The following is a 23,870-nucleotide window of genomic DNA, read 5'->3' on the forward strand; positions in this document are numbered from 1 at the left end:
CATCACGCAAGTCCCGCCAATAAGTATTCATTTGAACCATTTGTTGACTCTTTAAGGGATAAATTTGCGTAAATCTACTGTGTCATACATTTGTCTAAAACGCCAATTCTATTATCATATCTAAAATTATGACTTATGTGCCATTTCGTATCTCATTTTCAAATGGGTGCATTCACCAATTAAACGCTGACATTCTTCATCTGGCGGCTCAACTCCTTTCAAAATTTGCCTTGTTCGCGTGCCGCCGTCACTCAAACTGTTGATAGCAGGTAGTGTTCCATCATATGCTGCTAGCATCGGCCCGGATACCCATTGTATGTTGTCTCATACTTTCTCCTCCGGGTCTTGTTTTGCACGGGTCAGTCGAATGCCTAGGATGCAGGCAAACCCAGCCAGCGCCATGGCACCCGCATAATATGCGGCAGGGCGGAACGACTCAAGTCCGTCCCCGCCACCCGACAAGGAATAAAGCCCAGATGCAATAGGCGTTCCCTGACGATGGTTAGTGACATGACTCTAAATGGATAAGATATCAATGGACTCACGAAAAAGAAGCCGCAGAACCAAGTTGTCCATACCACGGGGATTATACTCAAAGTGTTCTCTCCTCCAAACGTGGAGCTGACGGCGATCGGCGTGAGGCTGAAGAAGGCACCACAACCGATTCCGTTAAAAACAAGGCACACTGAGAAGATTCCAATGGAAGACGACAGAGGCCAAACAACAAGTGAACTAAGCGCCATGAATAACATGGAGATTGCAAGGCTCTCTACGGGGCCCAAAACTGAGTCTGCCACCCAACCAGCGACGACGCGTCCCAGAGTCGAGGCCAAGTTCCACGCCGCCAAAATGACAACGCCTATCTCCTTTGGATATCCCATTGACCTCGAGAATATGGGAATGAAGTAAGGTGGGATGAACAACGGGAAACATGAGAGAACTGTTCCAGCTACGAGCATGAGAAAACGAGGTTGCTTGAAGCGGTACCTGGAGTGGTCAGCTCAACTCAGGTAGATCAGAGGATGTCGGCACTTACCACTGAAGTTGGCGTGAGCCCTTAGCCCCAGTTCGTTTTCTACTGGGGAGAAAATAGGAAGCTGGCATAGAAACACCCCAAAGAATGAAGCCTAGTATACGGAAGGTCCAGGCAACACCCAAGTCCTTGACGAGGTAGTTGGTAACAACACTCATAACGGCGGACCCAAGACTTCCGCCACCGAAGACGAAACCCATTGCCAGAGCCTTGTGTTTCTTGAACAAGCCCATTGGAGCAGTCGAGACGGACTAGTTCAAAAAAAAAAAAAGTTAATTGTCAAAGTTACTATGGCGACGCACCGTTTAAAGAAATTGTACGTAAAATCAATCATCCACTTACAAAAACAGAAAGACCACCTCCAAGTCCAAAGACCAGACCATGCAAGAAGTAGAGGGCAATAACATGGTGCGTCAAGAAACTTGCAAGGACTTCTCCAAGGCCCATGAAAAAACCTCCCACCAAAGCGGTCAACTGGTATCCGATCTTGCAGACGATCTTATCTGCGATAATGCTGAAGCAAATCATGAACGAAGTAGCGAGCGAGCCAACAAATGTCAACGTCGTCAGGCTCGATGATGTTGTCTCAACCAACTTGACTTGCATGATACCCCAGGAGTAAATAACTCCAAGGTATACAAACATTGTCAGCGAGGACGCCGCAACTGTGATCCACGCTTTTCGATCATCGAATGTAGGCTCGGAGTACGTTACTGTCTGGCGCAGTGGGATATTGGTCGATGAGACGTTGTGCTGTTCATCTTGTCTAGTGGCAGATAACGCGCGAGGCGACGCGAGGTTTTCGGTCCTATTTTCGGCACCCATTATGAAGAAATTGTTCTAAGAATCATTAGGCTTGAATATTGTTTGTAGAATGACGAATTCTCGATTCCATTATTTTCTGTTGATAAGGATTCGTGAATATCGTATGTTGTAAGTCGGATTTCGGTTCTCGGGTTTGGCATCAGAACCGACGTACAATTTTTATTTTCCCCAGTAGACACACCATTTACGTCAGTTCGTAAGACCGAAATGGATGGAGCACTTATCTACTCCAAATTTTTAGCGTAACTTCTAATGTTCGAAAGAAAGCCGTTGCCGGTGATCGGTACCGATTCGTCGGCTTTGGCGTATGATCGTGAAGTATAATTAATTACCATGACTCCCCTCAATGATGCCCTCCCTTTCGTTTTAGTGATTGCCTTCTTTTCCATATCCAGCCGAGACCTTACAACATCTCAAACCATCAACCCATTATTGTTTCAGCCATGGCTCCCGCACGAGACGACGAGTTGTTCACACCAACAAATGGCAGCCCAGAAATCATCAGCACCAAGGCCAAAGCTGGTGATGGTCGGTTGATGCATCGGTCTCTGATTCAGCACCCGTCAATGGTTGCTTCAGCAAGTGGAATTGAATTGACTCTCGCAAACGGCAAAACAGTCATCGACGCGTGTGGTGGTGCGGCAGTGGCGCTTATCGGCCACGGCAATGAGGAAGTTATCGAAGCCATAACGAACCAAGCAAGGAAAGTCAGCTATGTTCACACACAAGCATACACCACTCAGCCAGCGGAAGATCTGGCGAATATAATTCTCGAGGGCAACCCTCATGGGCTTGAAAAGGCCTTTTTCGTTTGCAGTGGAAGCGAGGCCGTTGAGTCAGCGCTGAAGCTTGCCCGCCAGTACCATTTTGAGAATGGGGAGCCTCAGAGGCTTCATTTCATTGCAAGACGCCAAGCTTATCATGGCAACACAATTGCGACGATGTCAGTCTCAACAGTTGAAGCACGAAAGGTTCCTTACCAAAGCTTCAACTACCCTCACGTATCCTATGTTTCACCGGCGTATGCCTACCAATACCAGCGGAAAGACGAGACCGAGACAGATTTCACAGCTAGACTGCTGGCAGAAGTTGACGCGGAATTTCAGCGCGTTGGCCCTGAGAAGGTCATTGGATTTGTTGCAGAGACAATGGTCGGCGCAACTGCGGGATGCGTTGCGCCACCTGCTGGATACCTCAAGGGCGTGCGGGATATCTGCAACAAATACGGCGCCCTTTTAATTTTAGATGAGGTTATGTGTGGCACCGGCAGGACTGGCACGTTCTTTGCGTTTGAGCAAGAAGGTGTTGTCCCTGATATCACAACCATTGCAAAGGGTCTAGGAGGAGGGTATGGCCCCATTGCCGGAGTCCTGATGCATGAGAGAGTCGTCACCGCATTGAGACAGGGCTCTCAAGCTTTCAACCACGGACACACATACCAGGCCCATCCTATTGCATGTGCGGCCGCACTCGCGGTTCAAAAGATTCTTAAGCGGGAGAACCTTGTGAATCGGTGTGCACAGCTGGGCAAGACTCTTGAGAACTTGCTGCGAGCTGAGCTGAAGGGTTGTAGGTCTGTAGGTGACATCAGAGGCAGAGGTTTGTTCTGGGGAGTTGAGTTCGTCAAAGATCAAGATAGTAGAGAAACCTTCGATCCAAAGCAACGCTTCGGCCTTCGAGTTCAAGAAAGGGCTTTCGAGAAGGGAGTTGCTTTGTATCCAGGAGCAGGAACTGTAGACGGAAAGAGAGGAGACCATGTGCTGCTGGCCCCACCATTCACTACGACAGAGGAGCAGTTACGAAAGATTTGCAGAGTATTCAAGGAGGCAGTAGAGGAGATCGAGGCGGAAACTTTTTGACGAGAATGAAAAATCTAAGAAATATGGGCTCACGCCATGAGATGATCGCGAGTCAATGGTAACGTTAGGTGCAGTTCAGAATAATATTCAAATTGTCTTAAACAACAAAACGCCTCAAGTTAACGTGAATATTTCCTGTGTGTTCACTTCTTCTAGCATCGACCACCAATTTGGCCACAGGCCTTGGTCATCCATATTCCCGCTAGGATCTATTAAGGCCTGAGCACTTAATCCACCAACGCTTGGCTGTTGCTTATCTACCAAGCCATCTCCCTCTACTGTACCAATAGAGCTCCTCTCGGCGTTGTTGATTTCTTCGAGATGCTGCGCTGATCTATCCACAACACGAAACTCATGGACTGATTGATGCAAAACATTGAAGTTGAACCTCGACAGACCGCGATATCGATGATTATTTGAGATAACCCTCTGGTACATCAATGATCCATTTTGTATGGTTTTGAGCTGTTTCATGTAAGACCAGGCTAAAATACTTCACATCATATATGAAGTCGGGAATGAAGTACTTACCCATCCATCTCCCAGATCCCAGACTTCGCGGAATCTTTTCAGATATTCAATACTGGTGTTCATCAATTCTTCAGCCCTTGGAGCGTACCCAAGGGTAATCCGAGGAAAGCGGAATCCGTAAAGGTTGATGTAACATGATGAAAATGCACAAAAGCCAGCAAATGGCGTCATTACTGCGACGCCGCACTCGGAAGCCTCTTGAAGAATACTCCCTAGATGTTCCGCTGCTCCAAAGAGCTCTCGGGAACTTTCTTCCCACCAGCCAGGTGGAGCTTCGGCTTCGAGAAGTGGGGGGTCTATGGGACCTTGAGGCGACGCTTCCAAGCCGGGTAAGAAGGGAAAGTACTCCCTTTGGAGCATCATGATACTGTTTAATGAATTGTTAACTCTGTTGCCGAGTCTTCAGTATCCTTTGTTTTTAACGCCCCTCACCTTTGGTAGTAAAGTAAGTTGAGGTACACGAAAGATTCGCCGTATCCTAATGTCGCATGGGCCACCACACTGTTTTCAGGGTAATGCAGCCGGTGGTGTTGCTTTGCCCTCCATTCTTCCAAACGCCTACGCCAACAGGCGACTGGTGATGTTGGAACCCAAGGGCAATTTTCCGGTGAGCACATGCCTGGCGCCCTCCGGCCGTCGTTGAACACAAAGGCCATGACGTCGGAGTAAATATCGAAACCAGCGGCCATAATCCCAAAGCTTTGGTCAAGGTCGAGGTAGACTGAGGTTTTACTGCCTCCTGGTGTTAAGATGTTCTCTGAGTCTTCTGTTTGGCCAACTGATCCAGAGCCCAAGGCGAATTCAGTGGATGTCGGTGGCCGGGGCACGTTGAGCTTGGCCATCTCTTGCTTTGGAAGCACACGCGGATTGTAGGTACCAGAGCTGACCATACAGTCCATAACAAAACAAGCCCAGAAAGTTCTCGTTTCGATTGCAGTTGTTAATTCGTTATGTTCACTTCGATGTGGTATTTCTAATGGGAAAGGGGCTACTCGTGAACTATGAAGCAGTTGCATCATACGAATGGCGATACCTATCTCACGTTAGAAGACACAGTCTCCATGATGACTAGTAGCTTACCGCAATGCATCCACGCTTTGTGAAAGTCCCGTGTACCCCATTCAAACAAGGTCAATATCAGTAGCGCCTGAATAACGTTGACATCTGGGGGCTGCAGGATACAGGCTGCCAAGACCTCACTTGCATAAGCCGCATAACGCTCACTTGGATATAAGATCTGCGTCCGTAATCGGTCGGAGTCCGGGTTCTGCGTTTTCGTCATTGCAAGCACTGTGGCTAGCAAGGCCTTGCTCTCCTTTGGGCAAGTAGATTTAAAAGCTTGCATAAACGACGATGGATGAATGATCCTCAGCTCAGGAAATTTGCGCCAGAATGCCTCCAGCGCAATGAATACCAAGTCTCTGGGTATACTCTGAAGGTGTCGATCCATCTCATCCTTTCCAACACGGCACTCTGGGTCGGCCGACCCCCGACTGGGAGTCGCAGGGCCCCTGGATTGCGACGCCGATACATGAACCTGTTGAGATTCGCCATCCTGCTCGCAGGAGCTTCGCAGCGACGCATCGAAGCCATCGTCTGCCCTTCGGGGCCTTTTGGACGCTCGTCCAGTAGCATTGACTTGCGGTCTGGTCAATTGGCAATCATCTCGCCCTGACTTTTCACATTTACGGCATGGCGGACTTCCGCTGTTGACGCATTTGATTTTGGACCGCCTTTGCGGGGTAAGAAATGCGACATTAGCCTCCGATGTCCGATCAGATAAGCGACGGAGGGCCACTCCGAACGGCGATACGACTTACCGGCAAAATTCGCATGATAGACTGGAACGCATTTTCCGATTGTTGGCGATTCGCTGTCGGCTTTGGAAAAGCAAAAAAGCTTGAGAGCCGACGAAGGATTATCGGCTTAGATTTGGAAGCCCGGTCATTGTGGGTCAATGGCTTATCGGACACTGCTAAGTGTCCGATTCACTCCGATGGTCTAACAATCTGTCAACCACAAGGCGCGTAGGGCGTCGACAACCCAAAGGTTTCTGAGACAGGGTTTTGTAGCCCCATAGTAGAAATTCACTGTCGTAGTAAAAGAATGAAAGGAGCGATATTTGGGTGAAAAATAGTCCACAGAACCGAGTACAGCTGTTGGACTCAGCGTATTTCAGGAAACTTTGACATAGGTACCTTAGGAAGAGAGTTAATTCTCCAACTAATTGACCCTTCGTTACCAAGACAAGAGGTGAGATCATGGAAAGCATAGTCATCCACTGTGAGCTGACATCTTTCATATTTAATCCATCAATCGGCCTGGCTGGCCTGGGGAACCTGGCGTTATTTTTCGTTTGGCAAGTCTCTGTCAGCTGACGAACTCCAAGAAAGCAAGCAATTTCAGGGAGTATATGGATCGCATAGCGCAACAGAGGGCTGGTCGGTAGACATGAACGGTTATTTTTAGGACAGGTTTTGATTCAAGCCGCGCGGAACTGTTCTCTAGAGCTGTTTTCGAGGAATAAGTGGCCTGATTAGCGCGGTATCTCTGCAAGCCGCTCGATGAACTTCAGTGCGGATGTGATAAGAACAAACTGACTGATTAGGTTTCAAATGTGATGTACAGAAGGCCAGGGAACAGGTTGTCGTACGTTACCGTTCCGAAATCTTTGCTTGAAAATCGACATGGCAGTAGTACATTTACATTACCTAGTCCAACAATACCAAGCGTACGTACTGCACGATTTTCCGTCAGGTCGATCCTAACCTCATCGGAAATCCAATCAAGACCAAAGCTCAAGAAATGATTGAAGACAAAATCGTTTTTAGTGCATTGAATCGACAGGATATCTGACAGAAGTACGAGGGAACCGACGCAATACAAGTGAACAACGTTGGACGTAAACCTCAGCCATAGTCTCTTACGATTTTGTGCGTTTCGAAATCATAAACCAGCCAACTGACTCAATCATGGCGTTTTGTTCTCCGTCGTCTCAGGCTGGTATGGTTAAAGCAAGATAGCATGGCACACTTATGGAGATACTAACCGAGAAAATCTCCCATTCCTAGTCTCATAGAGGCGCAGCAGTTCTACCACAGCGCCAAGAGCTCAGAAGCTACAGACCACCAAAATTGCAACGCTTCGGAAGTGGGCCGTATTGTTTGAAATCCGCCTCCCGAATCCCGCCTCCGGCTCTCCACCTGAATGTTGTCTAATCCCACTAATCCCGTCAGTCTCCCCGGCGGGCCCCGACCTCCATAACCAGCCCGTCTCTGTTGTTGCCGACCTCACAGGAGAAATGATAGTTGCGTCTCCGGCGCATGACTTACTCTAATATTGAAATTTCGCTTGTATACCATTACTCATATTTGAAAAGAACAAGAAGAAAAATGCACGTGGGCCAGTGATGCCTTCGTAAAGTTGCGAGAAGTACAGGCCAAGGAATCTGATAAGATTCAGCTAGATGGTTTAGCGCAGATGCGTGATCTAAAAGAACACTACTCACAAGATTTCTATCTTAGCTAAATCAACTAGGTATGCAAGTGTCGGTGTAGTTTAGACAAAATACGGGGAGCATACTTGCGACGTCATAAACCAGATCTTGTTGTAGAGCCGGAATTATAACCAATTCCGCTCGACTGACTCGGGTTGGGCGGGCCTAATTATCCTAAAGAGCCACCAGGGGGAAGAAATACACGTCTAAGCCCCAGATTACGGGATAATTTAGACTCCACTAAGGCGGTACAACAAACTTTATATTGAAGGTCTGTAGCGCACGGGGCCCCAATAGCAGCAACCCAACCAACTTATTTTACCATACAGAGAAAACTTCAGGGGGCTTAATGTTAACGAATACGACTTGCTTTGAGTATTTGTAAGATGCCATTAAACCCACTGTAAATCCGGTTAGCTGTAATCTATCGCTACCTGGCCACATGACTCTTCTTGGCGTCAAGCATTATTCCCCGCAACATCCGCTGGCAAGAGAAAGACTATCCGCTCTTTCGAGCCATATAAGAGAAACCCCCACAGCTGAATTGATAAATAGGTGTCTGCCATTTACTACCTGGTAATCCGACTCTCTGACGACAGGTATTTGCGCCGAAAGACTTATTCGTTCTTCTTGTTTTCTCAGTTATCATTGAGAATGAAAGTCATCATTGTCGGGGCCGGCTTGGGCGGCCTCTGTGCTGCACTTGGGTTCGCTCGAAAAGGCCATCAAGTCTGGGTTCTGGAACAGCGTCCAAATGTTACCCCTGCCGGCGGTGCCCTCAACATTCGACCTGGCGCGTCAAAAATTCTTCACAGCTGGGGGCTTGCTGAGGAATTACAACAAGTTTCTGTTGACACGGCTGCCAACGTGCTACGGAACTTAGCAAGCGGCCAGGTTGCGACTCGAGCGATCGCGACCGAGATCTCCGACCATCCAGACTGGGGCACGAGCAGAGATGTACTAATAGGAACATTCCATCGAAAAGCAAAGGAAGCAGGCGCCACGATCATGTTCAACGCTGCCGTTACCAAAGTGGAAGACAGCGCACAAGGAGCTTGTGTTACGCTGCGAGATGGAACTCGCCTAGATGCAGATCTCGTCTTAGCCGCCGACGGAATCAGGTCGAATATTCGAGAGCAAATCCTTCGAGGTACTGGCCAGCCTATCGACCCAATTATCACTGATGTGACACTTTACGGCGTACATCTTCCAAAGGAGGAGATCACGTCCATCCCTGAATTATCTCCTCTGATGGATCAATCATATCTAAACGTGTACATGGGCGAGGATGGTAAGGTACATGTTACGAGTAGATATAACAGCACACTTGGGTCATACTCCGCGTTATTCGGAGTGAAGGGTGATACCGATCAGCGCGGGCTTTGGGACGAGAATGGTGATATCGAATACGTTCGCAAGTTGTTCAAGGGAGCTTGTCCAGAGATACGCAAGGTCCTTGATGTTGCCAAAAAGTGCGACAGATGGAGGCTTGCGGAACTTCCCGATTTGCCTCGTTGGACTAGTGAAGAAGGAAGAATCGTGTTGCTTGGAGACTCTGCTGTAAGTGGCAAACAGTCAAGCTTCTTGTCGCGTCACAGTAACTGACATTCACCTCCTACAGCATGCCATGCAGCCAAGTGCTGCTCAGGGCTTTTCGCTCATCGTAGAAGACATAGGCGTCTTGGAATACCTTATTTCCCAGTCTCCCGACCCCATCGTCGACATGAGGAGAATCACTTCAGATTGGCAAAATATAAGGAAGACTAGATGCGAACGTTTCAAGGCCTGGGCAAGCCACAACACAGACTTGTTCACAAGCCCATCCAAAAGCATCAAGCCCGGTTCTGGCCAATGGCAGGTCAAATCTCTCAAAAATACTAAACCCGACATTAATGCAGAATTTGGGACGGCTCCATTTCTGAAGTGGGCGCAAGGAACGGATGCTATTGCTGAGGTAAGTAATCATCCGCCCACTTGTTAGTTTGAACCTTGAGTTACTGATAGCTTTGGACAGGCCGAACGATATCTACGAGCCAGCGGTCCACGGCTATGAAGAGGGGGTCCAATCTGAGCTTTACGCGTGCAGACGACGAGGACTGTTCTTTCAGCATGGCGAATTTGGTGTCGAGTTATAGATATGAGGCATTATCTGGGAGACCCACGCAGTGCAATCCAATTTTGTACTCCATACATCTAGCAAATGTGAAAATGTACGGATGCTCCAGCACTATCTTGCATATATAGTTTCAGGGACAGTCAGGCGCTACTGCTGCCAATGTGTAGTTTGTAGTATCCGTGCAGCAACCATCTTCATACTGGCCCGTCATCTGTCACCATCTTACATTGTCTCCTCAGGCTTGCCACCGGGTTTGGTAAACGAACTTTGTTCCCTTCCTAGTGGTATTGCTAGTAACCTAAGTGGGCAAACGCCATACTCGAACTCGGTTGTCCGAAACACAGGGATTTACCAGCAGTCTATATAGCCGCATCATTATAACCTTGGTAATGTAGTATAACGATGGAACTTATCTATCCGTTAATACTTTCTATAATGGGAGAAGAGAAAATCCCTTAATTGATATTTCTCCTCTGTATTCAACACTAAGTAAAGCTTTTCTAGGTTTCGAATAGTGAGCCACTGAGGATTGGGCTTCGCAAGATTTTACAGGAGACCGGGGACGAAGAATACTAGCTTCAAAGTGCAATATACTAATGATTGGGAACTATGTACACACTAATTCAACTCGCAAAAATTCGGCTTAAATTCCAGAACGAAGCAAACTTAGCCTTTGCATCACCACCACCCCCTGTTAAGTCACGCTTATCAAAGATACGCTTCAATCTTTTCAGCGATGCATAACGCTCAGCAGGCAGTGGTGAAACCCGTAGCCTTGCAGTAAGTGCCATCGGGGCCAGATCCAATCTTGGTCGGCTCCTTACCGGAGTTGTTGCCGGTGTACCGATCGCAAATCTTGTTACTGTCCTGGCAACTGTTGTTCACGATGCAGGTGTCCCCGTAGTTGGTGTTGATGCCGCAGAGCACGCCTCCGTCCGTGGCAATCACGTTGGAGAGGAGGACATTGCGGGCGCCGCCGTTACCGCTGCAATTGCCGCAGCTGCGAACGACTTTACCATAGTCGTTGGCGTAGAAGTTCTTGATATCAACAGTTCCGAAGCCGTTGAACTGGATAATCTTGTCGGAAGCCTTGAAAGCACCTCCACCGATGACGTATGAAGTTCCGCTGGATTGCTTCAGGGTACTGCCAGATGTTAGTACTTTTAAGTGGGACAGCTGATTTCAAATGAGGCTTACAGAGCATCCTCACAAACATCTTGCCACCAGACGTTGATACTTTACTGACGTTAGCTAGGATGACATATCATGAAACATTGATCAAAACCTACAGAGTGCTGTGACCGTTAGCGAGATTCTTTTTGCAAATGTTTCAGGCATGCGACTTACCATGTTCCCCTGCAGTGTACACCTTCTGCTTGATCAGGTCCAATAATGACATTGGCAAGCGTAGCACCGCTCTCAAGCACAAACATGGAATCGGCTTCGCCAGTCTCGTCCTGCTCAGCACAGACACGCGCTGCACATTGTTAACGCATTGTTAAACTGGATCGTCAAGGAATTGAACATACGGCTGCGGTCAAACTTCTTCATTCCTCCGTCGTAAGTCTGCCCAGCAGAAACGGTGATGGGCTTGTTCGTTGCTGTAGCACCAGACGACTGAGGCAAAGCCGTCGTCACTCCAGCAGGCGGCGTGACAACACCGCCGCCGTTGCCTGCCGTCGTCGAGGTTCTCAACGTAGTCGTTGGCTGGCTACCGCCAGCACCGCTGTAGTGGCAAGTGCATTCCGCAGAGATAACGGAGGGTTTGTTTGAGCAGTTGGTAGCCCAGGCGGGAAGGCCGGTGGTAGCGGTGACGGTACTCTTGGTGAAGGTGGCACAGAACGCCGAGGCAGTCGCTGACTGTGACTTGATGAAACTAGCGCATTTGTTCGAGTTGGCATTAAGGCAGCCAAGAACTGTAGGAAGAAGAGCCAGAAGATAGTATTGATGCATCTTGGCGAATGAATCTGACTTGTTGTGAGAGAATGAACCGGATCTGAATGTCTGTTGAAGGCTCTGACTATTCAACTTGAAGCCGGATTTCGTTTTGTTATTTATATCTTGACGAGTCTTCACCGTTTGGCTATCCTGATGTTAAGTAGGCGCAGCATTATTGGGCGCGGTTGCCATCTCCAGCCTCAAGTCCACTGACTGAGGGAAACGATTTCCCCGTCTCAGTTTCCACCAGTGATTAAGAATTGTCATTTCATTATATTAGATGGCTTACAGTGCAGCCTATCGAGCGCCTTTCTCTCAAAACCACCTCTAAGCAGTTGCATAGAGCCTTACTTCTTCTTCTCGAGGGTGGCTCGACCGGGTCGTTTCCGAATCTACCCCACAGATCCGAGCCATCCACACTCTGCTATGGAAGCTTGTATTGAGCTAACCGAAGGTCTAGTGATCTTATCTGCAGCTACATCCACGTGGAGAGAAAGTTGGATGAATCCTGCCGATTTGTGGAAAAAGAGGCAACTTGACTGCCAACCCTCAGAAGGGGGCTGTTCTGCGTCTGCATGGGTGATGAGTGCACCGCACTATCGATCAATATCCATAGCAGGATTCCAACAGCACGCTTTCGACATGATAAGCCTACACAATGTTGTAAATACGGCCAAGGCCAAATAATACGATATATCGGTTGAGGCCAAGGCTTACTCAAGTTTTGCCCGCAAGCCAAAGTCACCGGACCAGTGCAACCGGATCTGAATTGGCAGGACGTGAACGAAGCTTGTTCTAGCCAAGGGGTTTCCGGAACACGTCACTGACAATTAACTGCCCTCAACCAAGTGGATGGATTTGTTTTGCTGGTGGCACATAGGTAGTACAAGCCCTAAATGCCACCAATGGCAAAACACAAATTGGCCAGGATCAAGCCACCCCCGGAAAATCTGTCATTCTTCACACCAAGACGCGGGGTGCAGAGCTCCGAATGTGGTAAAACAAGATAGTAATGTTCCATCTGACCAATCTTGTACCGCTCTGCATTAAATCTTCAGATGCTTTGCCGCTTTAGTCATTCACGTTTGCGAAGATCGGAGATGCCATTGTGAACGTGACCAGTTCAGCGAAACGTCCTTATGAGTAGCCATCTTACTTTACACTTACTTATTCTTTATAGCTTTGGATTATCACTCTCCTATGGTGACAAGGTTCCGATGGCCGCTTGAAGCCTTATCATGCTGAGAAGGCTATATGCACAAGCCTTCATCTCAGCATTTGCCTTGGTAGCCCCTAGTGTGTTTTAGAAGGGCATGCGATAAAGGTGAGCATACTATTCGTAGACCGTTTATTCTCTTGGTCGACTTTGTCTCTCTAAGACCCTTTTCCGGTATCGCTTTTTGTTGTGAAATCTGATTTCACTGCTGGGTGTGACGATACGTCAACACATTATCTGGATTATACTTGCGGCGCGTCACCGCGAACACATGGGCAACCATCACAGAAACTACCAGGATGGGCGTTACAGACTCCCATTTCGTCTATTCATATCATCTAAGCATTTACGATCCTCTAAAAACCCACACCAATTCTATAAGTGAGTGATTTCTAAAACAAATACATTAGGTTTGCCGTTTTATTCTCTCAATATACTGTCTTCGCTCCCTGACACGCGAGATGTACTCCGTGTCACTGTCTTGGAGCCTCCCTGTCCACCGAGGTGGTCCATCGCATATGGTTGGTCGCCAGCGCCCCCATTTTCTGAAGTATTCGAGTTGAAGCCAGATCTTTCTTGGCTGTGGTATTGATATCCGGTCCGTTTCTTTCGACTCGTGGCCTCTCGGAGGGCTTTGGGGGTGAATAAAGGTTTTAGAGCCGGGACGCTTGCGCAGATGATGCCAATGTTGATCTCGAGGATGGACCAAATATTGACGAGGATACTTTCTCGGAAGGGATCCTCGGCGAGGGTGTATGTGTAGATTGTATGGAGTCGCACGATTGATGTGATTGTAGCGAAGGCCCCGACGCCGAAAATGATGGTGAGAGCAATCTTTTCTTTACGAGGCCGAAGAATGCCCATCAGGGTTTTGATGGGTAGAACTAGAATCCAGATATCGGTAATGATATTAAATCCGGAGGTAACTATTCACCGTCAGCGATGTATGTTTCTGGGAGAATCTGGGTACCCACAGTAGAAGAAGGCAGTGGTATTAATGCAATGTCCTTGCACCGTCTTCGTCAAATCCCACATCCTGTGAAGTGGCTGGCATTGAGCAAGCGTAACGACGATACAAATTATGAAAAATATCACGTGAAATCCGATCGTATAGAGACAAAGCACGTTGAACGTCCTTGTAACGGCTAATATTTTAGTTAGTAGGAGCGCGAGAGATGGACGCTGGGGACATACCAAATCGGAGGTACATGCACAGAATGGAAATTTTGATGGTGGAAACGCAAACGTAGTATGTGACTTGAATAGCCAAGGTATTCTTCAGGAGGCTGACCATGTTTTCAATCGACAGCGTGTCACTGGAGAACCCTATGTGATTTGCCTTGCCAACGAACACCTCCACGAGATACCCCAGGGAGAAGGCCTGTTAAGTGTCAAGACTGTTAGTTTATGCAGTGGTTATCGATCGGCCAATGCTGAGGATTGCGTACCATTGCAACAATCATTGTATAGTCGTCCAGCCCAGGCTTACGAATCAAAACAGCCCGGACGAACGTTCGCGCCATAACCACTATTGCTGTGGTTCGTTAGTACCGGTTCCCATGCAGGCTATAATCTATGAATGTCCTTGCTGCTACTCACTCGCAATGGCCGTGAAAATGCATGTCGTGATGACGAGGCTATCCTGCCTTTCCTGGTCGGAAGCCATCTTGTCGTCGGTGGATGCCGTCAATGAAAGTTGATACCCAGTCCGCAGCTCGTTGCTGCTACATCAGTGATGGTAGCAACACTTTGCTAATATCTCGATATTGGCGGTCTCGATTCTTGGTTTGTCTGATGCCCGTCCTCCTCTCAAAATCTATGCGGATGCTGAACAGGGGTTCCTCTGCGTGCTCTGGAGTGGTGTTACCATGATTTCATCGTGATCGCAGATTAGTCGTCCAAAATCGAAAATCAAAAATCAATGGTCCCTGAAAGATGGAGGGCGCGAATCTTCTTTTTCAAACCCATTTTGAGAAACATGGAGAGAGATATGGGATGGGGGGTGGATCCCAAGGCCCCCCCTAGCCAAGATTCAAAGCTGAGAGGGACGAACAGGGACCAAGGTGCATAAGCACAGACACACCAGCCAACATCCAGGGTGATGTGGGAACATTGCGATGTGGTGATGGCGGTTCAATCTCCTTGCGCGAGTGGAGCTCACGCGAGTGTCGTCTTCCTTCGCCTAAGTGTGACAGTCTAAGGTATTCGTCTCCATTAAGGTGCATGCAGCCGCACGTACTTGCAGGCTACGGAACTTGCGCAGGAGTGTACGAGACATTTGATGCGGAATGGGCATGCAGGTTCTAGCGCAGTGCAAAACACATGAGAGGAAACCGTCTCTGAGCCTTGTCAGAATTGGGGCTTCGTCACCGAGGCTAGTGCCGGGGGACCTGCAGGAATATACGGAGCTTTAACTGTGGTTGGTCATGATCTGACTGAAAACAGACCAATGGCTGATGTGTAAAAGAAAAAGAGCCCGAGGCTCGGCACGAGGCCCGTCGGATGCCGTTGCTCTAAAGCTGCGAGCGCCGATGGTGGCTGCTTCGTGGTCCCCTTCCTTCCCGTGTTCCATTGCGTGTTCCAGTCGGAACGAGGACTACTGAAGTGTAAAGGAGGGTGGGAGTAAACTACGTAGGTAGGCACAAAAAAAGCTGCGACGGGGGATTCATCTCGTTTCTCGCCAACTCCAGGGTCGGATAGTTTGGAAACGGTTGCCGGCGTCGAACTAGATCACCTTGGGTAAAGTGCCAAGTACCTCTGGAAGACGGCTGGTTAGAGAACGCCCTCGCCTCACCGGCGCCGGCTGAGCGGCGTGATACCAAATAAGGACAGGCTCGGGAGATTTGGTGCGTTTTTTACCTCGTAAGCGAAGTTGAAGAGAATACCGTGCCACCACCAAGGTCCAACACGATATGACGGACGGCTAGCGACCGCCCTAGAGATTCAAATGCCTGGTAGATTATTTGGTACCTATCCCGACTCAATGGGTCTTGTCCGCGGCTGCGGTGCCGAGGACTGCAGCTGAAGCGGAGCCTGGCTTGTGAGATGAATACAGAGTGGCCTTCCTTAGGCTCGTCAACAATACGAAAATGAGTGATTGCCAGTGTCTTGCCTGGTTACTTTCTTTGAAAGGCTGTATTTCTTCACAAGTGTTGTATGGTTCGAGACAGCTTGTAAGCACAATGTGAAGCGAGCCACATTTCAAGGCAACAAGGTGTTGTTGCATCGAGGACGGCTGGTAATATGTCCTTGAAGCGGTTCCAGCTGGACGGAACATGACAGCCGATTAGAGATGGAGCACGGGACGGGATGGGATAGGATGGGTGGTCCCTTTGTTAAGCAGTAATGTAGGGGAAACGGACCAGATCAAGGTAGAACCATGGGGCAATGCCAGATGGATGCTTTCTAGTTCACGGGTGAAATCAGGCTGAAAGAAAACCACTGGGCAACGGAAATGACAACAAGTTTGATCTTACCCGACCATGGCTAGTAGAAGAACCCACACTCAGTCCCACAGGCTTACCATGACAGGCATTGCTCGCCACCTCGCCAGAGTTCCCCTGCGCCCTGTAAGCCTTGTGCTACAGGTCACCCTCGTTCCACCCCATGAGCTAGACCAGGTCAAAGCGTCCAGGGTATGACGGCCTCTGCGGTAGCATTGCTCCGTCTCCTGGCTCTCCGGTCAAATTTTGGCGAGGGTCCCGGAGACCAGAAATGACAGAATCTCAAAAGGCCCCTTCTACTGTCACCTATCAGCCCCCTCATATCGACGATCCGATCACGTAAAATCTTCGACCGGGTCGCGCACCCCTGAGGTTGCATGATCTGCGGCATTGTCTTCAATCGCCCATTCATTCTCACGTTGACCTCTGTGCCTCCTCCCCCAGTCCATGATAGAATTTCTCCCCTTCTCCAGATTCATCCCCCAGGGTCCTTGTGCGAGAAGGTTACCCCAGTAGGAAACCAGGAGCCGGTGTGCGGCGATTTCCTTGACGTCCTGGTATAGTGAGGTTATTATACCCCCTTAAACAACACTGCAGCGTTTCCTCGAAAAGATGCCTGCCGGCATGTGCTACCAACAGGATGAGCTGCCGGCACGGCCTATTTTCACGTCGGGGCCGGCAGACGAAGGGGCCTAACCTTTGGTATTCCGTGCTTCACGTCAGTTTCTGACATTTGGTGTGGTACGTTCCTGGCCAGCGTCCCGGTGACCCGAACAGCCTGGTCCAAGAAGCCCGCTCCAGCAGCTCTCGCGAGTCATGAATGACACCTGCCACAGCCCTACAGACCCGCTGCGGTTGAACTCTGTTAGATCTTGGGACGGCATATTCATAATCAATGGCACTGAGGGTCGATGTCAGTACCTCAGGACCGAAGCCTGAACAACCCGTTCCAGGGTGTTCTTATTTGGCTGTGACTGTGTCGACGGGGAATCCATCACTTTCCAAATTACATTTTCTCCCTAGCCTTGAAAATACGCCGTGACACTCGCTAGGCTAAAGACTCTTGGCTCGCATAGGCGATAGCTTCCCCATTGATATCGCGGAGAAATATACGGAACAAAACTGGAATCCTATCAAAAACAAAAAGTCCAGGCTGGCCAGACTTACTCGAAGGAAATCCTCCCATCCGCCAAGATTTGCCATCAGGTCATCCTGTTTCGTCCATAGGTTCATGTGCTCTGAAAAAAGATGGGGACAGCTGAGCCCTGCAACGCATTGACCTCTGCACACGCAAAGGTGGATGGATTGATGGCAACACGCAAGCCAGAAACTGGGACGATGTGCAGGGCGAACTGCAAGATCTTCAGCGTCACTCAGTTGACATGATAACCTCGTTTGGTTTTGTTTGGATGCATGCAAAGCACAAATGTTGCGCATTGACACGGCCCACTCTACCTGGACTCATTCTGGGTTGACTGACTGCTGCGTTCCACTGGCCACATGGGTGCTTGGAACTCGGCCGGGAGGGTTCTCTTGCAATCAAGGTCGGATCATAGGAGTGGTCATTAATCACTCTCTCGCTTGGGGAGTGTACTCTAGTAACAAGCTGCTTTGATGGCATCGCGCAAGCGGTCGTTTCCATTTCAAGGAAAGGATTCAAACAGCCAGGATACACGCACGATCGGTCTGGACCAGGCTGGGTGGTGGCAGCGTCTTCAGTCCTCATCGCCTCGTCAACTACTTACCTTACCAAATTTGCAAATTCAATGATTTAGTTAATTGGGCATAGATTCTAAGTTCAAAGAAGTCTTGGAAATTACATCTATAGCCGGGATGGAGCTCCAATCAGGGGTGGTCTCCGGATGTGTTCTGCGGTTGGCAGCATTCCCCTGACTTGGGCTGTAGAAAATCAATAAATATCATTCAATCGGGAGGGTGGCCGAGTTGGTTATGGCGCCAGGTTAAGGTCAGCTTAACATCTGTTTCCTGGTGGGGCAACCCGCGCGAGTTCGAGTCTCGTCCCTCTCATTTTTTGCTGGTCGGGTCTAATCACGATAAAATCTCAAGCTGATATGATTTTTACTATCGATAATGGTTATTAGTTGCCTTATTGAAGCTTGTTTTTTTTTTTTTTTTTCACAAGCTTGCGAGAAACCATTATCAATCACATCTTTTTGTAAGCGTTGTTGTGAGGTTCATTAGGTTCCCAGTGCCATCGTTGATGACCTCCCAACAAGCGAGGCGATTGCTACGGGAGGCAACGCCATAAAAGCCACCATTTCCGTCCTTCAATGGAAGTGAAAGTCATGTTAGTGAGATGGAATTTCTTCTCATGGTGGACGAGAAATACTGCTTTTACTCAAACTCAATGAGGCTGCATTAACAGGCATTATTAAACAAATCTTTAAAACTTTGCTATAAATTTGAAAATTCCTAGGACCTCTTCGCCTTTTACTCCGAGAAACAAGTAGCCAGTGTAAATCGCTGTAAGAGCAGATACCTTTAAACAGAAACAACAGAAAATTGACAAAGCAATCCACGTTATACAATATTACTCAGAGAGGGACCTGCTTGAACATGTCAAATGCCTTCTCAATGTCCATGGTCACATCATGGCCCTTGGCACCGCAGGTGTCTCTGACCATAGAAGCCCAAGCACTCGATCCCTTACCCCCCTTAACGAACTTGCCGACAGATTTAGCAATACCTTTGACGACCTTGCTGACGGGGCCACCACCGGGAATCAGGTAGCTCCCCTTCTCGAGGACCTTCTTGATGGAGAACATCCATACACTGCAGATGATAGCACCGCTGTTCTCAAGACCTTCAGAGATCTTCTCTGCGAGTTCAGGAGGAATGGTGACGCAAGTGCACTCGCCGCCGTAGGTCCACATCTCGCCATCGGGGTTGGGTAGAAGGACGTAGCCAGGCTTGAGCTTGCCCCCGACCTTGTCTTCCCAGACGTGACCACTGGAACAGGTGGCGCTGTAGTCACCGGTGGCTTTCTTGCAGTATTCACGGCAAGGCCAGTTGAGATCGCGGGTTGTGGGCTTGGCGTACGCTCGGCATGTTCCCTCCTCGGCCATGATCTCAGTTTGGCGGTGGTAGTCCTTCCATTCTTGCTCCTTGTCGCGACGGTTGAAAGATGAAGTGGCTGGGTTGGGAATCCAAGAGCCGCCGTCGCGTACGGCGACTCCGTTCTCGCCATACTGGCGAGGGACTGAAGCGCCACTTACTCCTGTGCAGGAGATGGTAGCGATGAGAAGGGTGACGATGTTCTTGAAAGAGACCATTTTGACGTTAGAGATCAAATCGACGTCAAGATATAGAAACGGGGCTGGTGGGAAGGTTGTTGAGGAAGTCAGATGAGGTGATTGTTTTTGGTTGATGAAGATGGACTTCTGTGAAAGTTTTGTAGTTTTGTCTGATGGGGGGATTGTAGAGGATGCTGCTGAGTAGTGTTTTTGTTGATTTGTATTGTGTGTGTTTCTATCCTTCTTATGTTGTCTTCTAGAGCGTGGAAATCGAAACAACTTATACTCTAGAAACTGTTCAGTCTTTGACCTCTGAACATGAGATTCAGACGGTCGCAAAGCTAGCGCAACTCGCAGGCAGCAATATTCGGACTGAATTGAAGCCTTGGGATTTCAAAAGCCCCCGTCACGGCGGTGAAGCTATTTCGATGCCAGGCCCACATTGTATTTCTTAATTATCGCGTTCTACTGAAGATGAAAACTGTCTAGCCCGAGCCGCATTCAAGTGCGGACGAAGGCAGTGCATGCAAGTACAGATAAGGTTACGGGCCGCCAGACGGGTGGTATTTTGAGGCCAATGAAGGCCTGAAATTTAATGGGGAAGTGCATGGCGGCAGCTAAGAATAATACACTACTTCCAGAATGATGGCTGTGCCCTGGAGATGGTGCCTGGAGTGGTACCCGGGGCGCACGCTGTAGTAGGCAGTATGTTTCGGTTAACCACCCACAATCTGCATCAAAGTTCTACTCCGCACCAGACGTCAAAAACATATTGCTCTAATATGCTTGGAATCCGGTGCTTCGGTTAAGAGAATGACATGGAGTAAGGCACGAAGAACTGGTTGCTTCCAGTTTTCAACCATTTCTCTCAGATTGCACCTATTTACCTAGGTACTACCTACATACGTGGATAGTAGAGGGTGTCCAATAACGTGCGCCAGTGTTCTTCAGATTATTCTAATCGGCTTCACCTACAATGAACATGGCTATACACATGGATAGTAGCGATTTCACCCCATTTAGAGTGTTGAAGTTGTTTTTTTAAGCGCTTTGCCGTTTCCTGGGGAGGGTCTTAGCTTCATTTCCCAGGTTGCCATTTTCAAGTGTCGGGCAGTGCTGCTAGGCTGCAGTAAAGCCCCTGTTAGCGAATGTAACCACAAGTCCAGAATAACTACACCATGTCCAACCCCCACAGTGTATGATTGATTCTGCTGGAGACCCTGCCTCCACTACTCTGCCACTGCTTCATCACAGATCCTTTACGGACTACATGTACGCTATATGGTGGCCTAATTACCTTCTTGTATGCAACCAAAGCAGTTCAATCAGAGTACACAAGTTTGATTTCGATAAGCACTTTAGCGTATCAGCTTCCACACGTTCTACTTCAAGTTGTGGTTGCATAAAGGTCAAGGAGGGCCAGTTCTGCCAACAACACTGGCAGTATATCAATGCCTTCATATCATGGCACGCAACAGTCGGTGGCAGAGAGAGGATAGACATCATTACCATAGCCGTGCATCACGCTCTATGCGGCTTTCTTCAGATTCCCACTCGTCTGAGCATGGCATTTAGGATTTTGCTTTCCTCGTATGTTTTTGTATTTGAGTTTTTCATGCGTTATGGGTATTTTGTATTGGCCGTAAAAATCATCAGGGAAAACGCCGTCGCGCTACTACTCGTCTTCAGTCTCCAACCTGACACCAGACACGGTGATGCGCAGGCCATGGGTCAAGAGCTTCCTCAATCAAACAGTTTGACATGGGCTGATAGGAACTCCCATGATACCAGTAAGCCCGAGCATCTGTCCCAATACCTCCTTCGCGCCGACTCTTAACTCCTCAGTCACTGCCCTTCCCAAAGAAACGTTCCAGCCAACCAAGGCTGTGATCAGTGCGTTCACACCGCTATGAGCGGCCTTGACCTTGACAGAGTCCATTCCAGCCCACCACGCGGAATCATCATCTCTCAAAGGAGGAAACGCTCTCGATAGTTGTCTGGCATCTTCTGCCAGGATGAAAGACTTATCCAAGGCCATTGTCCAGTATAATCTGCTCACTGGCTCAACTCCTTGGAAAAACGCGACGTCAAAGTCTTCCGGGTTTCCACTGGCGATACGAACAAACTTTAAGTAGGATTTGACTAGCCGCAATGCGTCGTTTGCTCGACAGTCACGCAGCTGCGGAGTGTCGGCGGTCCAAAGCGGAGTGAAGTGATATGGATGCTCTGGCTCACGAGCATTACCGAGATCGCCGACTTTCCATCGTCTGGGATCATGTTCTGAGGCCACAAATATGTTGTCCATTTTGATATCGTCATGGCAAAGATTGTGCGTCTGATGAAGATGATCCAATGCCGACAAAAGAGACTCGAATGATGGGCGAAACATCATGTCAATTTCGTGATATGACGGCGGGTTATCTGAGGTCCGTAGTTTCTTTGCGAGCTTGGATAGGGTACCTTCCTTATAGAAAGGGGTAACTAAATGCCATTTAGGTGACTGCAATGAACCTGAGGCTGCCAGGAAATAGTCCTTGACTGGGACAAACATGTCCTTTTGTGAATCGTCGTTCAAAGCGGAAAGGCTTTCGTCATGGCCTCCCATGATAAGACTCGCAGGAATTTCCGTTGGCCATCTTTTGGGGTTACCCGATATGCTCTGCATGCAGTTTCGAAAGGGGCTGCTTTCCTCGTCATAAACTTTGATGACCGAGTTGTTGTAAATGAACACTTCCCCCTCTCGACCTCCTCCAAGTCTCTTCCAGTTTTTCTTGTTCTCTAACAAGATCACACGCTCAAGGGGTTCTGATTGACGGCCTGTCTCCCAGCTTGGCCTACTGAGATCAGCTTCATAGTAACCGGTGTTTTTCGTGAATTGCGTGGCCGAATACTTGGCTCGCATAGAGTTTCGATAGCGAATATGAAGATCCAAACAATGATAAATGGTGACTAGCGCGGCGAAAATGATGAATCGAAAACCCAGCCGTGAAGTGAGTGACTTGACTCCCCTAAGGCGAGCACCTCGATGAGTCCAAGAGCGGTCTTTCACTTTAATTGACATATTGACAGCGCTGGAGTTAGGATCAGTTCCAAGATACGATGTCTAGCATTCAGCGGGTTTCCCCTTCTAATAAGAGGAGGTATGCCAAGGTGCAAATGCCGGTAACAGCACGCGACCCCCTTCCCCTGCTGGAGGCCTGGTAAGGCTGTTAAACTAAACTTACAACGGTAGAAGGGAAAAGGGGTGTGAAGGATGTATGGCTAAGAGATGAGGCCGTACTAGCCGCTAGTGGGTTGACACGTCGTCTGGCGATCCCCGTCAAGCAAGCTGCCCACCATCCAGCCGGTTTGCCAGGATCCTAGCTGCACTGTCGCTTGAAACCCCTTGCGACGACACCACCCACATAGCTGTAACTATATGCGTTACCTTTATTTGGTCTTATTTACGAAGAAAAGAAATGTTTTTTCGTGGAGTACACTACAGTTTGTAATGAGATGTGTTCTCGAACTTGGCTGGAAAGGCACATCTCAAGAACCTTTAATGAACACCCTACCCCCCCTGTCCCAGCCGGTCGATGACATGCGTCCACCCTAATTTAAGGGCGAAATCCGGGTAAGACTAGTTTAAAAAATGAAGAAGACGCAGTGTCCCAGAGCCTGTTTAGCTCCTTGTCGGGGGCAAATCAAGGCAGACTCCTCGCATGCCCATTCTTGGGATGACCTCAGCCCAGTTTTAGTCTGAGCCCGAATGGGTAACAATCATAAACGACGGATTTGGAGTGAAGCGAAGTCAATTTTAGGTCACGTCTAAGAAACCCTGCTAGTTCATCAATGATTAGCATTTTTTCTATTCGGTGTCACTTGGGGAGAAGCTGTGAGCCTTGGGTCTGTCTGCTGGCTCCGAACATTAGCGGCGGGTGATGTCATGGGTTGCCCGGCTTCTCCGCATCCACAACCTCCCGTTGGTTTAGGTTACCCCTGTCTGCCTGGCTGGTTATCATTACCACCAACTGTATAGATCTCGGCGTATGCCGAATCTGCCGATGGATCTTGTATTCCGCTTCGGAGCATTTTACAAATTTGTGTAATTACTTCATGCCATGCATCTCTTAAACCCCTGACGGACTTCTCCATTGGCCCCGCTCCCCAGCCCATCTCC

The 23,870-nt window shown here is 48.7% G+C and overlaps 8 protein-coding genes across 8 annotated transcripts; 2 read left to right on the forward strand and 6 right to left on the reverse strand.

Annotated features, from left to right (window-relative positions):
- Positions 1 to 324: 324 nt before the first annotated feature.
- Positions 325 to 1,858, reverse strand: CTRU02_208480 (ricin b lectin; the record flags this gene model as incomplete). Its single annotated transcript, XM_036728474.1, has 4 exons — positions 325 to 492; positions 546 to 987; positions 1,037 to 1,284; positions 1,376 to 1,858. The coding sequence occupies 4 exons, from the start codon at positions 1,856 to 1,858 to the stop codon at positions 325 to 327; spliced, it is 1,341 nt and encodes a 446-aa protein (XP_036579758.1).
- Positions 1,859 to 2,301: 443 nt separating this feature from the next.
- Positions 2,302 to 3,717, forward strand: CTRU02_208481 (acetylornithine aminotransferase; the record flags this gene model as incomplete). The annotated part of the gene is made up of 1 exon (XM_036728475.1): positions 2,302 to 3,717. The coding sequence occupies one exon, from the start codon at positions 2,302 to 2,304 to the stop codon at positions 3,715 to 3,717; it is 1,416 nt and encodes a 471-aa protein (XP_036579759.1).
- A 114-nt stretch (positions 3,718 to 3,831) lies between these two features.
- CTRU02_208482 (fungal specific transcription factor) lies at positions 3,832 to 6,100 on the reverse strand (the record flags this gene model as incomplete). The annotated part of the gene is made up of 5 exons (XM_036728476.1): positions 3,832 to 4,182; positions 4,249 to 4,615; positions 4,681 to 5,281; positions 5,329 to 5,981; positions 6,069 to 6,100. 5 exons carry the CDS (start codon positions 6,098 to 6,100, stop codon positions 3,832 to 3,834), a joined length of 2,004 nt encoding a protein of 667 aa, XP_036579760.1.
- A 2,298-nt stretch (positions 6,101 to 8,398) lies between these two features.
- On the forward strand, positions 8,399 to 9,797 carry CTRU02_208483 (salicylate hydroxylase; the record flags this gene model as incomplete). Its single annotated transcript, XM_036728477.1, has 3 exons — positions 8,399 to 9,304; positions 9,366 to 9,698; positions 9,759 to 9,797. 3 exons carry the CDS (start codon positions 8,399 to 8,401, stop codon positions 9,795 to 9,797), a joined length of 1,278 nt encoding a protein of 425 aa, XP_036579761.1.
- An 810-nt stretch (positions 9,798 to 10,607) lies between these two features.
- Positions 10,608 to 11,813, reverse strand: CTRU02_208484 (pectate lyase; the record flags this gene model as incomplete). The annotated part of the gene is made up of 5 exons (XM_070205099.1): positions 10,608 to 11,004; positions 11,058 to 11,096; positions 11,150 to 11,155; positions 11,208 to 11,337; positions 11,390 to 11,813. The coding sequence occupies 5 exons, from the start codon at positions 11,811 to 11,813 to the stop codon at positions 10,608 to 10,610; spliced, it is 996 nt and encodes a 331-aa protein (XP_070061174.1).
- A 1,621-nt stretch (positions 11,814 to 13,434) lies between these two features.
- On the reverse strand, positions 13,435 to 14,680 carry CTRU02_208485 (uncharacterized protein; the record flags this gene model as incomplete). The annotated part of the gene is made up of 5 exons (XM_036728479.1): positions 13,435 to 13,940; positions 13,989 to 14,159; positions 14,209 to 14,395; positions 14,463 to 14,548; positions 14,614 to 14,680. 5 exons carry the CDS (start codon positions 14,678 to 14,680, stop codon positions 13,435 to 13,437), a joined length of 1,017 nt encoding a protein of 338 aa, XP_036579763.1.
- A 4,332-nt stretch (positions 14,681 to 19,012) lies between these two features.
- On the reverse strand, positions 19,013 to 19,750 carry CTRU02_208486 (uncharacterized protein; the record flags this gene model as incomplete). The annotated part of the gene is made up of 1 exon (XM_036728480.1): positions 19,013 to 19,750. One exon carries the CDS (start codon positions 19,748 to 19,750, stop codon positions 19,013 to 19,015), a length of 738 nt encoding a protein of 245 aa, XP_036579764.1.
- A 1,708-nt stretch (positions 19,751 to 21,458) lies between these two features.
- On the reverse strand, positions 21,459 to 22,772 carry CTRU02_208487 (uncharacterized protein; the record flags this gene model as incomplete). Its single annotated transcript, XM_036728481.1, has 1 exon — positions 21,459 to 22,772. The coding sequence occupies one exon, from the start codon at positions 22,770 to 22,772 to the stop codon at positions 21,459 to 21,461; it is 1,314 nt and encodes a 437-aa protein (XP_036579765.1).
- Positions 22,773 to 23,870: the final 1,098 nt, after the last annotated feature.

The sequence above is a fragment of the Colletotrichum truncatum genome, assembly GCF_014235925.2.
Source record: "Colletotrichum truncatum strain CMES1059 chromosome Unknown Contig_0005, whole genome shotgun sequence".
NCBI lineage: Eukaryota > Fungi > Ascomycota > Sordariomycetes > Glomerellales > Glomerellaceae > Colletotrichum > Colletotrichum truncatum.